The sequence below is a fragment of the Bombus bifarius genome, unplaced genomic scaffold (assembly GCF_011952205.1).
Source record: "Bombus bifarius isolate JDL3187 unplaced genomic scaffold, Bbif_JDL3187 scf7180000008058, whole genome shotgun sequence".
NCBI classification, from domain to species: domain Eukaryota; kingdom Metazoa; phylum Arthropoda; class Insecta; order Hymenoptera; family Apidae; genus Bombus; species Bombus bifarius.
In genome coordinates, this window is record NW_022884422.1 from 302,193 (window position 1) to 317,894 (window position 15,702).

Genomic DNA, 15,702 nt, shown 5'->3' on the forward strand with positions numbered 1-15,702 from the left:
AAATATCAGATTTAGGGTTTAGTATACTCATTCGTAAAATTTAATCAAACCAGCAAGTATTTCGATAATCCCGGAAATCAAAATAAATCTTAAATTATTAGATCGTTTTGAATCGTCGATTGAATTTTCCATTCTCCGTAAAACACATTACCCTCTCGCAATTCTGAAATTCACCATATCCTTAAACCTCCAGCTAAGAAAACCGGCTGATCAAAAAGACATTTCCTGTTTCCTTGCACAAGGTTAACGGCCCTCAATTTTCTTTCACCTTTGTACACGAACTGAACGAACGCAAAACGGTCGTTCTTGGTTATTTTGACCGTGTATCAAGGAAAGAAAGCGTTCGAACAGTAGCGTAACGAGGTACACAGGCCTTTGAAGTACATTGTTTTCCACCTGATTTGTCTCATCCCCCCTGTTCCCTGGCTTTTTCACCACCTAATTATCGGCCCGAAAAGCTCAGCTGGACGTGAGAACATCTGAGAGCCTTCTTCCGCGTACATAACGTGGAGCAACACGCGTAGCAACGATGGGCCCCCCTTTTTGCCAGATTTTCGATAGCCCTAAAAGCGTGCTCTCGTTACGATGGGGGCAGCCCACGCTAATCAGGATCAAAGTTAGGAGCCGCGTTCGAAAACGGCAAAGAGGATTTCGATGCTGGACCTATCGAGCCGGTACGAATACGGGCTATTCGCGTTCGTGATCTTCGTTAAATTGGCTAATCAGCTAATCCTGTCTTTGATTCGCTGGGTATCGGTTAGTTGGTAATGGCGAGGGTGAATCGAGAGACTTTAAGTTGTTTCTGGAGTTCATGGAATTTCATCGTGTAATACATTATGGCATTGAGTTAAATATTTGCAGGATTATTTATTTTGTTTAGTATTATCTTATTTAAAGTAGATTTAATGTGGAAGAAGAAAGTATATGTATATATTACGAAGGAATTGAAATACAAAGAGAATATTTTTGGAGAAGAAGAGATAGCAGAGGGAAATTTTTAGATTGGGTAGATATTGAAGAACAATGCACAAAATCTAATTTGAGAAAAGAAAGTATTCTTTTGGGGAAAGAAAGTAATTGGAAAAAGAATTGAAAGAAATGTAAGAGAAATTTGTTTTGAGAAGAAAGGCTAGGAAAAATAATTTCATAGGATACTGCGTTAAAGACCTGAGATATGACTAAGATATGAGTTATTAAAAAGTTCTTTATTTCTTTTTTTATTTTTAGTGAAGTATTTTATGGAAGAATTGCATATTCAAAGTATACGAAATGTCACCATCCTCCAACCATGAATCTCTCTATGTTCGTTTATCGAAGATATTAAAATTTGCAAAGTATGTTAAATGAAATTATTTAAATGTACTTTAATTTAGCAGAAATGAAGATTTCCATGTTTACCAAATTCCATTTGGTCAAATATGTTAAATTTGAGCAGACGTTTAGTTACATTCTGATGCGATCCGAATGTTCTTCAAGCGGGCCGACCAGAGCAAGCACGTGTTGCATTTCGGTCGACGTGAATGCCAGGCGATACTCGCTCTTGCAAATAGTTTACATGCAAACGAGTTGGGCGTGTTCGTGCATGTGGAGCACGTGTATATTTTAGGTACGCGTTGACTAACTTGGTGCATTTCGAGTAAATTTGGAACAGACGTTCAGCATAGACCGAGTGAACGTCTGTTATTTTAATTATTACTCAACGCGAGCACCTACTCGATAATTTCTACCAATTCCCTTCATCTTCGTGTTTAATCAACTTGTTAGTCGAAAATCGAATTTACAAAGGAAAATTTACGGTTACTTGTCCGCTACAAACTAGCAAATTTTTGACGAATAAAACATTATTTTTATTCTTATTTTTCTATTTATTTATTTTCTTAACAAAGATATTTCATATGGTTTAGAAAGGAAAATAAGGAAGATAAGGAAGATAGTTATCAACGTGAGCGAAGCACTGATTAATATTAATGGGACGCGAGTCAACTTGCTCTTCCGGTTCGCTACAAATAATAGCCGTGATGTCGCATTGTTCTATAGAAAGCGACCGCTGGCATTGCACATCGATGGCTGTGAGGCAATTCGCCGCGACCATCATCCCATTTGCACAATATAACGATACCGTGATCGTAATAATCGAGTTCGATTCGCGTTACTGGTAATTAATGTTAACATGCTGGATGATCGGCTGAATTGTAACGAGGTTACAGGAAGTTTGCTCGTTATAACGTACCTACCCTTCTCATCACAGAACTTTTCATCATTAAAACAATTTTTAAATATCAAAAGATTTGAATTGACAAATTGAAAGTTACGTTCTACTTTAAATTTTAATCTTCAAATTTCAGGATAATACAAATAAAAATAAAAGTTATTGCTACTTGTTCTATGTATGTAATTTACTGCTCAAAGATACTCAGATACTATTTGTCTTCATGTAATTCAATTACAAACTGAGAGATGAATTGGCAAGTTAAATTAATTTTCGACTGACGTCTGCAATTATCAAGATCATAGAACTATTTCGTTGTTTGACAAGCACTTAATCTCCAAATTCTTCAATTCTTCAATTACAAGCAGATTGTACAAAAGCTCCTCCAAACCGATAGAAAAATGTCCGATATTGATCCAAGCAGTGATATTAATATGGCAAATGTACCTATGTAGCAGTAAATATATTTCGTGGCTAAAGTTCGAATAAATAATTTTACCTCTAATTACACTCCGCTAGGACTCGCGTCCTATTACTATAAATCGATCATAGCGTCTGGATCACTTCCAGCCGGTATAATATCTACCTGATCAAAGATTTTCATTATTCAAGGCCATTCTCTTCTCCACAAGCCACACCAAAGATTCTAGCCACCACTCTCTACATTCCCATTCCTTGTTCCAACGAACCCCATCGACCTCGACAATCTCCAGCAGCTATCAAATAATTTCGACCAATTAACGACCGAGTAATTACAACAGCCTGTAAAATTGCGATACCGACACGCAATCAGAATTTTACGCGGATCGATCGTTGTCGAGGCAAAAACACTGGGCCAAGAAAACGGGTAGTAATTATGGCGATTATGGTATCAAAGGAACATACGTATACGGAATACCGATCGCGATCGCAGATTCTACAGCCGGTGCGTTTTAACGTTCGTCGAGCGGCCGTTTTAACGTGCGCACGGCGATTTATTATCACCAGTTGACACGTTGCTATAATTTACCGCTACGGCAGCAGAATATTTCTTAGATCCCGGATACCAGAGGGAAACGCGAAACAAACTGGCGATGCCCGGTCGGCCAGGACTAAGCGTTCATCCTACTTGGCGAAACGATATTTATAACGACGATTCGTTACCGTTTGTCCCGGTGTGTTTTATTCGCCGCGATACTCTGCGTCGACCTGTAACTGTATTACGAGAAACGACCGGGTTTCCATTCGAGAGAAAAGTAATCCACGTTGATGAAGCTTGGTAAAAGTTGTGCAAGTAACACGTGACCTCTTTCAGTCCGCTACGATGGCGACGATGGGAAAAAGTGGATTTGTGACTATTGAAAAGATGATACGTGGAAGGTATATAGCGTTTTCTCTTTTCTTCCTTTAGATTTAGTGGTTTATACTAGTTGGATTTTTACATGCTTAAAATCAAATGTAAAAATGTAGAGAATTTACATATGAAATGGGCTGAAGTACTAAGAACTTCCATAATAAATATTTAATCCTTTTTAAATAAGCAAAATTCACTTTCGTTGTCCGACAAGTGTATAAGTGTATGATTCTCGAGCGTTTTTAAATATGAGAAGTTGTTACTTAAAGTTTTCAAAATAGAGTATTCTTTGATATAAACAAAATGTCGCGCTTATCCAAAAAACGTGTAAGTTTAAAGCTTCGATATTTAAATCTTTCGATGGAACATCTCGATATTACGTTCTTACTGAAAGATAAGAAGAAAGATGTAGAAATGGATATTCGATTGTCCATACTAGAATTCAAATATGAAGCAATTCTTTATTCGAGAGAACTCCAATCCCTGTAACTCTTCAAAAAATAATCCATTTCCACCCTACATCCGATAAATCTCCCTTAAACCGCTTTCATCTGAGTTCTGAATTGATTTCGATAACCCAAAGTCACATTACTGAAACCAAATTAAAGCGCAATATTTTCTCCAATAAGTTACCCATACGGAATACTTTATCCAACGATAGGAAGCCTGCGTTAAACGCGTTTGACGAGATTTTTTCGATTTCTGACGCTCTGCGCGCGACTCAAAGGGAAAATAGCTCGAATGGGAATCGCCTTTTCCAGCTCTTGATCGTTCGATTTTCATTAGCCGCGCGCCGTAGGAGTGAGACGAGCTTTGCAGAGGGCGGCGGTGGCTTTCCTCGCCAGTTTGGGGTTCGCCTTTAAAGCCGCTCACCAGCATTTGCACGCGGAAATTAAAAACGCGTGTCGGCGACGTGAACGCCGCTTTGATTTTACGGTTTTGCATCTGACGATATTGACTAATAATTCATCGAGAACCGAACATGTTCAACGACGATACGTACGCCGTTTTCTATTGGACGCTCAGAAAATAACGTCCAGTTTATTTAAACGTAAATCAGGCAGATGGTCGTTGCAACATGTCTCGGACGTATGATCAAATGATACTCGGGGAAACGATCGTACCGTTAGAAATTCCGTTTATGGTCGTTTCACTTGAGTTTTCATAGCTCTAATAATGATAGGTTATTGGTGTATTCGTGCTTTTAAAGAAAAATAACAAATATAGAGGAAGTATAAATAGCAGTAATAGTAATATTTAGCAAAAAATTTAGTTCGACATATGAATCGCTTTATAGCCACGTTGATCGATTCTATAAATTAAAGAATATAAGAAAGTGATGATATGTAAGAAAACCTTTTGAAAAGTGTTCTTTAAATTCGCCTTATAATTTGCCATTATTTATGTTATCTTCCGATGAATGAATTTATGAAAGTCCTTGGTTTTTTGAGAATTGAATATTCGTTATGTACTTACATGATAGCAATAGAAAGTGGAATTGATCGAATTGGCTTCCAAAGGGCTCATATGTTAATCATTTAATTTACAATTTATTAATCTCATCCCTATTCTGACATAATGATGACGAACTAGATCGTTTTATAAACGTTACTGATAAAATAAATACGCAAAATAACGTGACTTTTTAACATTTGTTCACTTTACCAGTAGAATAGTGCTGACACGGTCAAGTTCCTCGACTACTGAGTCAGACATGTGATAACTGAATCTGTTAGACCATCTGAACCCGGTTTCTAACCTAAACGAAAATCCTTAAAACACTTTGAATATGTACAATATATACCATTTCTTAATTTCACGCAATCGATCTCTGCAATACTCTCATTGTGTAATATTATTTCTTCGATTAATTTTTCAATATTATCTGATAATTTTCGATATTAACTGATTACAAATTGTTTACACTTGATTACAAATCGTGTTGATTACAACTGATTAAAAATCATACTATGGCCAAGGAATACTTTCAACCAAAATTAGCTTGATGGTCAAAGAACTTCAGCGTTTCTTCCTATACAAATCACCGTTAAAATTATGTCCATTTTAGTGTCCTAAATCACTCGAGAAACTATCAAATTGCTCGAACTATTTGATCAAACAAACTGAATCTTTCCCACGCCACAAATCTGCCGACTCGTATCTCGACATTTCATTTCACGAGTTCAATTAATCTTCCGAGAGTTTCCAGCAACGTGTATAAATGATTCGTAAATCCTCGATGTTCATTAAGATTTATGGGTAACGCGTTTTGAAGGAATACGCGAGCCGAGCGTTTGCACGCGTCGAGACGATGAAGAGAGAAGGGGATGATCGTGGAAGCGAGAGAGGTTGGTGTTAACCTGAGGCGTTCGAATTTAGAGGCACGAATGCTTCGCACGTATTTCGACACCAAAGAGCCGTTGTCGTCTTTAGGGTGAGTCGCTTTGCAGTAAGTGGCAGCCGCTCTGCAAAGGACACCCTTGCTTCGGGCTCTCGCGTATGCAAAGCGATCATATTTCGCGTCGAAAGTCTATTAAATCTCCGTACGAGAAGCCACAATCCGAACGATATTTTCACTTTACGAATTATCCCATTTAAGTCGTGAGTTTCGCCGGCTTCTTCGCGATTGTGAACGCATTCGTTCGATATCTCCCTTCGAGTTCGTTTGATTCGGTCTCTTACGGATGGAAAAAATTCTTCTATTTGGCAGATCCACTTTGATGTTAGAAACAGAAAAATTCTTTCAGTTATTGTTGTTCCTGTCTACTGGTAGTGGTATAAAGAATTTTTAACTTTCGATATTGATTCGAAAGACAAAAATCAGGTCAAGAAGTCTTCTTATAATAGTAAATTATGCAACAGAACTTTGATTGTGAAAACTTCATGGGTATCCGACAAACTGAAGCCGATAAATTCTTCAAAATTTTGGGATTTTTCAACAAATTACACGAAACTTGAAATAGCATTGCATTCTCAGTGATGTTTCGGAACATAAAAATCGAATTCAGAGATTTTCATGTAATAGCACATAACTTAAAAAGTTGTATCTTTGAAACCTTGAAAGGAAGCCTCTTCTCCGTTAAACTCAAACCAATGAATTCTTGAAAAAAAAAAAAACGCGAAGTTTTAAAGAGAGTCGTGCAATATTTAAAACAACGTGTATCTTCGTCGTCTGGTATATTAAAAATCGCGTAAATCAAGTCGCGGAACGTACGATAAATGTTAAATAAAATCTATGACAATTAACTGAACGAACACAGTAACATGAAACGTTTCGTAGAGAAAGAGAGAATGTTGGAGGGTCTGGACGCTTTGCTCGACGTGTCGCTGTTTAGAGACGAGTTTCACACCTTCGTTGACGTCGAAATTGAACGGGCGCGTCAGCATCAGACGGCGACAAAGGAGCGCCGCGATGTCGGCGCAAATTTCCCGACGCCAGCGTCGCTTTGGCCGAGAGCTGCGTGTTCGACTCCCACCCCTGGACGAACGCGAAACGATCGTAATTTCAACTAACAGCTGCTCGGCCCGACGCGTCTCAACGAGACACGAAACACCCTTAAATCAAGATCTTGCCTAAACATGACCGTTTGAATAGTTCGTTCTCGTTGCTCCGTCTCGAAATAGACGGCGCCTCTCTCGTATCCAGTTCGTTTCTGTTACGTGCTGTAAATGGTGAAAGAATCCTCGATTATGGTAAAGTACATGTGTTTGTGCGCGAAACAAATAGGGCTAATTAATCGGAAATAAAAGAGAAGTTCGTACGTTTGCGTGAAAAAGTACTGGAACTTCAATTTCTTGTTTAACCTTTTACATATCTATGTATCTACTTATCAATTTTGTTTTGGATTTTGTTTATTATCATACAAAAGTCTTGCTACTTTTCGAAGTACTTCTACTAATATTGAATACTTCTCGTGTACGTTCTCAGACGAAGTGATAAAAGTGATTAACGATGATAATCATGGAAATTTTAGAAACGTAATATACAGGGTGGTTGGTAACTGGTGGTACAAGCGGAAAGAGGGTGATTGTACGTGAAAAAAGAAGTCGAAAATGTAGAATAAAAATTTTTCGTTTGGGGCTTTGTTTTCGAGAAAATCGACTTTGAATTTTCGCTCGTTATAACGGACCTCACTATAGATCATTGTCTCGATGGAAAAATTAAAAAAAAAAATAAAAAAAATTTGTTATTCTATATTTTCGACTTTTTTCGCATAGAATCACCCCCTTTCCGCTTGTACCGCCAGTTACCAACCACCCTGTATAAGTATTGGAGTGTAACATAAATTCGTTCTGTTCTTATATTCATTATATGAACGAAGACAAATGATAATTACATGTAATAATTACACGCAAATAAAATAGAAACAACAAATTCTTCTAGAGGACGTGACACATAAAATTTGGCGAACTTGTCTCGATTCAGAAAACTACAAGTTACACGTGGAGTTCGAAATTACAGAAACTTTACACAGATCGAGTCCCTAAGATGGTCAGAAAAATCTTCTTTTTCCTAATAATCAACCAGAAAACCAATCACCATCGGAATTTTGCTTTCATTTAGCAATAAGAGGCAGCTGCATGCCAACTGACTCCATTCGATCGATGTCTTTCATAACGATCTCAACGAGTCGTTCGAGCGCGATTTAATCTTTTCTGAGTGAGTCGAATAAATTCATTCGGTCGAAATTAACATTCCCCGAGGAGATGATCCATCGACGAGAAGATACGAGCGTAGTCACAGGCTTTTCTCTTCGGGGCACAAGAAAATCGGCTCGGGCTGTCGTCCCGTAAACGTTCACAGGATCGAGTTAACCGTCTGATTACTCGAGGGCGGCGTGCGCGGGACCTTACCCTTGTTCCCGTTCACCTTTATCTATCCTCTTCCGACCTTGGAAAATGGACGTTTGCAATTTAACGGAATCTCTGCATATAGAGTGGCCTCATCGTCGCGGTTCTATACTCTAAATGACGTCCCGGAAGTTCCTGTACTAATTCTATGGGTCTTCCAATGGTGACGCCCTTTCGTCCATAGTGTAGGGTGAACGCGAGACAAGGGCCAGTTACACAGGGGTTGGCTTGTTATAATTGCGCCAGCTTTCTTCATGGTGCACCTGAAAGACCAAGGAAACAAGTATCTTTCTTCGCTGCAGAGATCCGATGGATTTAATTAATTATGAAGGAATGCGAAGAAAGACGAGGATCTTTCAAAGAAAGCATTCTACTTGAGCATCTGCGAAGGAATTCTTGAAATGTCGGTGGAATTAGAGATAGATGACGGAGTTTAACAGGTTCACTGATGTGAATGCAAGACGCACAAGTTACGTGATCGCAACGAAATTTGTATAATAATTATGGCAAGCATATCCGTAAAGTTTTACAATATGAACAGAGATCTCTGCTTCTCTTTTGGGATTCGTTTTATTTTTCAAGGTGCATCGAAAAGATTGAAGCTCCCGTGTTCTTTGTCTTTCAAGTGAAGTTATATTATGCAGATTGTTAAGAAATAACAATTGGGTAGCCTAAATTGAATGGAGAACAAGAAAGCTTACTTCAGTTTCGAGATGGTTGATAGGATATTTAATTAAGAAAGATATTATTGTGTGAAAATTGGTGGGATTGAAACATTAATTTGGCAAGTTGTACTCGAAAATAGTATTTCGTGTAATGCGTTAATGGATAAGCGATAAAGAATCAAATATTTTAGGGGAAATTCGGGAAAAAGGGAACAAAGGGTGATATACAACTCGAAGCCAGACAAAAATTACAGCGAGGGTTGGCCAAGCCTTAAATCTTTTCTTGTTTGTTCTGGTCTTGCCGACTCATAATTATTCACAGCGTAGTACACGCCATAAATCCAAGGGAAACCAATACTTTCCCGATAATGTCAACCATGGTCATTCTAGGAACCCTTTAATACAGATTTACAAGTATACGCGAGCCAACAAGGAAACCTACCCCAGCCTGTTTATATAGGGTGTATTACGAATTAATCCGAAACAAATGAAACTCTCTCGCAAACGTACACACTTCTACGATTTAACTGCATTTTTCTCCAATTACATTTTTACTTTCGATTCATAGCGCGAAAAACTTTATATACGTTATCAAATTTTCAACAAATCTTCTTAAACAGTCATTAAAATGTTCAGTTTAAAGACTACAAGGATAATTCAAAGAATTAAAACGAACAAAAACGGGCCAGCTGTGTACAATAGTTACAAACTAAAATAATTTTCATAATCATTTATTAGCAACTACAATTTTTAAACCTCCGCCCTTCTTCTATTTTTACACGCTTCGTATCGCATAAAAACTCATACCCTTGCTAAGCACACAGAGTAACGAATGGAACATATAAAAAAGAATCGCTGAAGCTTTTTATTTGTCCTCGTGGAACGGTGGTCGTAGACACGCGGCACACCCGGTATAATTTCGTTGGTTCGCGACAAACAATAGCCAAGCGTGCTCGTGGAGCAGCAAAACGTGGACTCGAGCTGGGAGGGGTTGGAAAGGGTGAATTGCAGCTACGTGCACCGGCATACGAATCATCCCTTCGCGTGGACCGGCGCACGGGCGCGAAACGTCGTTGCCTGGCTCGAGGGCCCCTGAAACCGTCGGCGTCGCCTCGAATCTAATGGATCGCACCGATACTTATGGTCAAATCGCGACCAACAGCCCTTCGAGGCCCAATGCTCATTAGCATTCCGTTCGAGCACAACTGAATGAGCGCTTTTGATAATCGGAAATACCCGCTCGAAGACGTAAATTAGGCGAGGGCGGTGCCGTTATTATTGCACCGCGCACAGGGGTTACCGGGGCGAAAAGTGAAAAGGGTGGTTACGCGGAGACCTTGAGGACAGCTGGCTTTACGATTCGGACGTGACTTCTCAGGTGTTCTTTAGATGATGGAATTTTTCTGGGCGGTTGGAGCGCGCGGTGCACTTGAACCTGGCTGGTAGGGAACTTGGGCGGGAAGATTGGAAATTTTAATTGGAATCGAGGAAGTTTTGAGATTCTTTGAATTTAGTGAATTTTAGAGGTGGAAGGCGGGTCGAGCGTTCTTGACGAGGTTTGTGAAATTGTTTTTGCCGCGTTGATCAGATCGGTGTATCAATTTGTTAATAACTTGACGGAAGTATCTTGTCAGACGCAATAGCTTCTTTATTTGCGGCGTCTTACTTTTTTATGTGTCGTTTCGCATTTCTTAAAGACGAATTGGAATATAATTGTAATGTAAATACATTTAATCACTTTATTTCTTAACCATTCTATCGTGTGGTGTTAAGGCTTAGAACTGAATATCTTTTTTATTGTATTCTTTATGTTAATGAAACCTATGCGGATTGATTAATTACATTTATTTAATAAATGCGGTTAAATCACTTAAGAACTAGCGCGGCGATTTGTAAGAACTAAAATGTAATAGAAAATTATGTATATTAATTTTTACTTTTATTATATAATATCCTTGAAGTTTTTCGATCTATTTAAGGGATGATTAACAGGTTAAAACGGAAAATATTACATCAAAACCGTCGTTAAGAGCTTTCACCGATGATTAAAATATGCAAAATTTATGAAAATTTTCTTCGATAATTCTATCCATATTTAAGCTGAAAACTGTATGACGAAATGTAACAGAAAATATCACAAAATATCGATTTTAACTATCAAATCGCCTATTCACAACAATTCTATTTTATTATTCAATTGTCAAGTAATATTGTATCTTCTATTACAATGTCGGGCTAGCAATTAAAAATCGTTTCTTAAATTGAACGACAGTCGAAATTCTATTCGTTCGAAGTTCAAACTCTAAAATGTTGTCTCATGGAACAAGTTGACCAACGATTGGGTTCTGAATCGCGCATAGATCGGAAGCTTACGGTCGAGCGTTTCTCAATTAACTTTCGCGGCCACAAACGCAACGGAACTGGAAACTTTCCCTGTAACTTTCAGCAGGATTTCCTTCTCCCGCGTAATTCCTGTTGCTCGAGTTTTAAGCTGCCTTAACAGGGGCTTAAAGTTCCTCGAGAGATCGCACTCTACGTGTACTTAGAGATTACAAACACGCGGATGCCGAATTCCGTTTTTCCAAACTGAGAAGCACACAATTTTTTCTTCTCTTTCTTATGAATTCGTAACTCTGATATATAGGTCTATTAATAATTCTAAAATTATTAGAATTAATATTAACCTAATTTAATAATTTGCGACATCGATACCGATGATTCATGTTTGATGTTTCAAGTGCTTTGAAATTCGCAAACTTTGATCGTCAGCAACTCTAGTGTTAAAGTGGAACGGTAAAATATCTGTAGAGGACTTGTGTAGGATGGTTGATCGTGAGATTTATTAGATGAGATTACTCGTTGTTGAAACCGTCAAGTATATTTAAAATGTTAAATAAATAAATACAGTTACTGTTCGCAAAGACGCTCGTACTAACGGATTCGCCAAGACAGTCTATAAGTCGCAAAATAAGATCGCTAATAACTTGTTGATAACTGATCGATAACTCGGTAGATACTTGTAGATACTTGATAGATACTTGATAGATACTCGATAGATACTCGTAGATACTCGGTAAATACTCGGTAGATACTCCTAGATACTCCATAGATACTCGGTAGATACTCGTAGATACTCGTAGATACTCGTAGATACTCGTAGATACTCGGTAGATACTTCTAGATACTCCTAGATACTCCTAGATACTCCATAGATACTCGGTAGATACTCGGTAGATACTCGTAGATACTCGTAGATACTCGTAGATACTCGGTAGATACTCGTAGATACTCGTAGATACTCGGTAGATACTCGGTAGATACTCGGTAGATATTCGTAGATAACTGACTGATTCGACTAACTGATAACTGCTAGATAACTGAACTCTTATGGTCACGTTCGTTTATTTATACTGGTCGGGGGAGAGCCGGAAAATTTGAATTCGAGTTTGCTTGACGGTTGCACGTAGCGGCGACATTGTTTTGCCCGGAGTTTATTTATTATTACGTTGATTATCGAAATACTAAAATACTTAACAGCTGTGACATTAAAATATTCAAGCTTAACTGTTTGAGTTAAAAAAAACGTACTAAAGTACTGAAGCAATTGCATGCAAGAGTCTAAGAGCAGAATGAATTATTCTAAGCAGTCTGTTGGTAGCTAACGATTGTCTTCCATTTCAGGAGAGCTTGGAAGAGCGGGTACAAGAACTGGAACAGGCGTTGCAAGCAGAACGTCTTGCTGCGCAACGAGACCGAGCGACGATTACGAAGCTGCAAAGACAGATCAACAAGGTGAGTCAAACAAAACTGACTCTGATTTCAAGTAATCATATCGTATAATCAATCCATGACTATCTACAAACATTATCGAATATCATATCTATCAAACATACGTAACTCACGAACAATTCTTACAATGCATAACTTATTCGTGATTCATTGTAATCACGATGAGATAAGATATAATATATTATCGGAAACATACGAATCAATAACTGAATTATCAATTGCCCATTACACAAATTAAATCGATTAATCGTTCGAAAGAAAGTGCTGATTAAAGGTAGCCAGTGAGACGTGAAAAATCAAAAGAAAGAGATTAGACTTCTTCGAACGAGTTGCAGTTGTCGTATCGCGAGTTCGGTTAAACTCAGTGAAACGTTCGCTTAATTATAATCACGTGTCTTTCCTTTCTCGCGATTTATTTCGAGTTGTGTAATTTAGATATTGCCTTGCAACGCCTGTAATCGCTTCCGTCTGGTTTATGCGACCTGCAGTTCTCGCGGAATCCGTTGAATTATCTCGCACCATTCCGCGGATTATCCAGAGACCAGTTATTTCGTGATACGCGAGAATTTAACTGCAATTGGAATGTATTAGGCAATTTACAGTGACCGTTGTGGCAGGGCTCCTGCCTAAGATCATTTTTCCAGATTAAAAACGCTGTGGGAATGTTATTTGATTTGTGTGAAAATAGCAGAATACGCGACAGTCGATTTATTAACGCACAGCAATTTATTAACGAACAGTTGAATTTTCAATTCATCAGCTCTTAAAAATAAATCTCTCTTTTCTAACGAATTAAGCTCTGATCATGTACAGTAACTACAAAAAGTATTTCTACGCGTCCTTATTTTCCAATGAAACGTTTTCTATTGAGCCCTAGGTTTCTTTTTCATAACATCACATTTTTCTAGTTATACAAAGGTAATACTAAGCCATACGAAATTTAATATACTTGAGGCAATTAGCATGTAGATCCTCCAACAAATGCAATTGTGTGCAAATACTTTTTATAACCATCGCACTGAAATTAAAAAATTCGTAAAAGTGGCTCTATCTTTTTCCTGGCAGATTCAGATGAATGAAACCTTAGTGTGATTCTTTCTCCGTCTCTTTGTCCCTCTGTGACTCTTGAACTTTTAAGATTTTTATGTCGAACGAAGAGCTAATCATCTTCATCAATAATTCTCTACCACTTCCCTTTCGCGAAAGCAAAACATGAAAACATGAAAAACCACGCGAAAAATTCCCAAGAAACAGCCACTCTCCGGGATTCTCCTGAAATCCTTAGGATTTCACTAACAGCACGAAGGAAGCTGCGTCTTACGAAGACGCATAAATTCCCAGCAGATCCCGGATAATCCCGTATACTCCCTTTTAATCCGTTCGCGTTTCCGAGTTTCTCACATTCGAAACGGTGCGGTGGAAATTGCCCTGGCTGAAGGAAAATGATGCACGAGCGGGACCAGCGTTCGTGGTCTGTTTCTGACATCGTCAGCCTTTTCCCTTCGTTTCAACAGGCCTATAAACCATCGTGACAAAAACAAACGGGGGTAACGAGTGGAAAAATCGGGAAATACAACAGCGGAACGTAATCTCGCATGATTTATGTGCTTTCGGTTAAGTTTCCGTTAACGCCAATCTGGAGACTGACTCAGAGACGCGTTAAAATTATTTATTTCTCTTCGATACTCTGTGCGGAACAATTCCGTGCACGTGGAGAAATTGATACTGACGATCTCGATCAAACAGTAAACGCTGCGAAGTCGAGCGAAGTTGTGTCCTGAAAATTTATGACCGAATTTTTCATAGTGCTGAACAAAGTGTCCATTGTGAAATGTTTTAACTTATCGGTTCATAGGTGATTACTTGGATCATAGATGATCGTAATCGAATGTTTCACTGTGGTGAATGAACTGGAGTATTTTAAACCTTGATCGGTATCATTAAATCTGTGCACATATATATATATTATATTTTAGCAGATAAATACCATTAATCGTCTTTATCACACGATGTACGAAATATAAATTACAAGTTCTCTAAAATTAAATAATCCACGTCAAACTGTTATGCATCACCAAGATACCAGTTGATTAATCTTAGTAAGATTTTAATTGGCAAGAAAAGTAATTTTTAGAAATGCTGTTATGTTCTTCGAATATTTTTGAGGCAATTGAGGCTAAAATCCCATCATAAAAATAAATTCATCAAAAAGGGTTAAGAAAATAGAATTAAAAGAGTTCTTGGAATTTTTGAGTATAGTTCCTAAATAAAATTTAGATATATTTAAAAGAAGTAGGAGGAAGCGATACATATAACAAACGATAAAAAAATCGAAGTTTCTTTTTGAAAGGGAAGAAAGTTAAGGAAGAATCTATAGTACAAAGTCATTTTTCGGTTGATTTTTATTTTTTCGCGGGCTATCTCCGATTATCCTTTGTACCCATTCGTCCCCGACTCTTCTTTGTCTGGCTGTTCTTGTAAGTAAAAGGCAAAAAGGAGAAGTTTAAGGAGGTCTCCTGGTAACTGTTGGTAAGAGAGTTTCCCGCAACTTGCCGGAGAATTTCATCGAAGTTATTTGAATTTCCGCATAGCTCTCGAAGCTGGAATGCAAAAAATTCGCGGGATACTTTCAGACAATTTTCAGACCGTGTCTAAATCACGTCGAAACTTCGAGTTGTCTCTCCGACCAGTTTTCGCTATCGAACTTCTTTCCTGGTACCTAAAAGGCATATGAAAATTCTTTGTCTGTCTTTCAAAATATCTCATCTCTTTGATAAAATATGCTAAATACTTCTCTTTCTTTTTCTTACAGGATCGTCTTAAACGCGTTAATACATTTTGCTGCTCTTTCCCCT

General features: G+C 38.1%; 1 protein-coding gene across 8 annotated transcripts in view; it reads left to right on the forward strand.

The window, feature by feature from the left end:
• LOC117208264 overlaps nt 1-15,702 on the forward strand; it is a 392,468-nt gene that overhangs the window by 282,901 nt on the left and 93,865 nt on the right. For all 8 annotated transcript variants that reach the window (XR_004487654.1, XM_033449295.1, XM_033449298.1 and 5 more), the window contains one exon: nt 12,740-12,850. Coding sequence is in view for 7 of the 8 variants with exons in the window: in XM_033449295.1 (XP_033305186.1) it covers nt 12,740-12,850 (111 nt within the window). In the remaining variant the exon portion in view is untranslated. The remainder of the gene's footprint in view (nt 1-12,739; nt 12,851-15,702) is intronic.